Source organism: Gopherus flavomarginatus, chromosome 12 (assembly GCF_025201925.1).
Source record: "Gopherus flavomarginatus isolate rGopFla2 chromosome 12, rGopFla2.mat.asm, whole genome shotgun sequence".
In the NCBI taxonomy this organism is placed as follows: domain Eukaryota; kingdom Metazoa; phylum Chordata; order Testudines; family Testudinidae; genus Gopherus; species Gopherus flavomarginatus.
This window is the reverse complement of record NC_066628.1, coordinates 18794564-18796714: the sequence shown is the minus strand read 5'-3', so window position 1 is coordinate 18796714 and position 2151 is coordinate 18794564. Positions and strand designations below refer to the sequence as shown.

Below are 2151 nucleotides of genomic sequence, written 5' to 3'. Positions count from 1 at the left end.
TTACATTCATGCGATAATAGACTGATTAATTGTCAGAGGCAAGGAGCACTAACAATACCTAATCATTGCAAGTGACGAGTTCTGTGTACCTTTGACATTCATATAATGAGGTATTAGGGTAAGAAAAACAGGGTAATTCTCTCTATCACCCTAATGCTGATCATTGTCCTTTTCATTCCCTCCATAGCCATCATACGATGTACTGAGGAAGAAAATGTCCAACCAAACCGCTGTAACCGAGTTCCTTCTCCTGGGATTCTCTGACAATCATGAACTTCAGATTTTACACTTTGTGGTGTTTCTACTGCTTTACCTGATATCCCTGCTGGGGAACCTTCTCATTATCACAGCCATAGCCCTCCACCGCAACCTTCACACCCCCATGTACTTCTTCCTCATGAATCTGTCCATCCTGGATCTTGGCTCCATCTCTGTCATCATCCCCAAATCCATGGCCAATTCCCTCATGAACACCAAATGGATTTCTTATTTTGGATGTGTTGCCCAAGTCTTTCTCTTTGCCTTCTTTGCTTCAGCAGATTATGCCATACTGACCGTTATGACGTATGATCGATACGTCGCCATCTGCCAACCACTGTACTATGAGACTGTGATGAACAGGAGAGCTTGTGTCCAAATGGCAGTCAGTGCCTGGATCAGTGTTATTCTCTACTCTGCAGTGCACACTGGAAACACATTTGCAATATCCTTTTGTGGCGGCAAGATGGTGGATCAGTTCTTCTGTGAAATCCACCAGCTCCTCAAACTCGCCTGCTCTGGTTCAGACCTCAGTGAACTTGGGTTTCTCATTTTTAGTTTATTCTTATGGTTAAGCTGCTTTGTTTTCATAATTGTGTCATATGTTCAGATCTTCACCACAGTGCTGAGAATCCCCTCTGAGCAGGGCCGACATAAAGCCTTCTCCACCTGCCTTCCTCACCTCATTGTGGTCTCCTTGTTCCTTTGTACTGCCATTTTTGCATACCTGAAACTGATCTCCAGCTCTCCATCAGTTCAGAATCTCTTGGTGGCTGTTCTCTACTCTGTGTTGCCACCAATGATTAATCCGATCATCTACAGCATGAGGAACAAGGACCTAAAAGGTGCACTGAATAAACTGATAGATTGGAGATTATTAACTGGGAATTAAATGTCCATATTTATCTTTTGATCATGATTTCATTCTGTGTTTCTTTAGAAATATAATTATCTGACAATATTATTGTCTCCATGAGAACATAACATGCTATCTCTTCATGCAGAATTGGGTATTTATCCTAGTAAAAATCCAGACAAACTTGACTGAAGAGAAAAAAAGAGTTATTATACATTTACATAAAAGTAAATGAGATCATTATCTATCTATCTATCTATCTATCTATCTATCTATCTATCTATCTATCTATCTATCTATCTAGTGTTTATATACTGTTACCCATCACCATGCTATCTGAGCACCTTGCACTTAATATCAGTAGCCATAGCAAAAGTCCTTAGTGGGGTCTCTGGCTCTTCTTACTTTGAGAGATAAGAAGTCAGACTGAGGTATCAATGCACATGTTGTTTGTTTCTCTATTTTTTAATTTATTTTTCTTTAGCTGGTTGGTTGGTGGTTTGATTTGTTTCTTTGTTCCAGGTGGTTTTGGAGGTGGAATGGCCCAGGGACACAGTGAGTATTTGGTTCAACAGGAGTGCCCATATATCATCTCTTTGATGGTTTTTTTCTGAGCGCACTGAAGGTTCGCTCCCCACAATGAAACAAGGCTGCAAAAGAGGTTTCTGCATGGTTGAATTCCTGCTTAAATGTTTATGTTTATATTGTTGGGGTATTATTGTATTATTAATCATGTGTTGGAGAACAAAGAACCTCAGGGAGGCATGTTTTTATCGCTTTAACTTAAACAATTATTTTAAAGCTGTGTCATTGGTGCTGTGGTGGAAAGGCTGTTCTGAAGAGAAACTTTTTCCAGTGTCTCCTAAAGAAATATGACTCGGGATAATGAGGCCAAAATTGCATCCCATTCAAGTTACTGAGGTCTAGCCATGACTTCAAAGAGATCAGGTTTTGGCCAATAGCCAGTACACACAAGGATCCAGATTTGGGTGACAGCACCCTGGAAAAAGTGAGGGTGACAGAGATGTAAGGGTCAC

General features: G+C 40.5%; 1 protein-coding gene across 1 annotated transcript; it reads left to right on the top strand.

Moving 5' to 3' along the window:
- Positions 1-214: 214 nt before the first annotated feature.
- On the top strand, positions 215-1150 carry LOC127032533 (olfactory receptor 14A16-like). Its single transcript, XM_050919837.1, has one exon. It carries the CDS (start codon positions 215-217, stop codon positions 1148-1150), a length of 936 nt encoding a protein of 311 aa, XP_050775794.1.
- The last annotated feature ends 1001 nt before the right edge of the window (positions 1151-2151 follow it).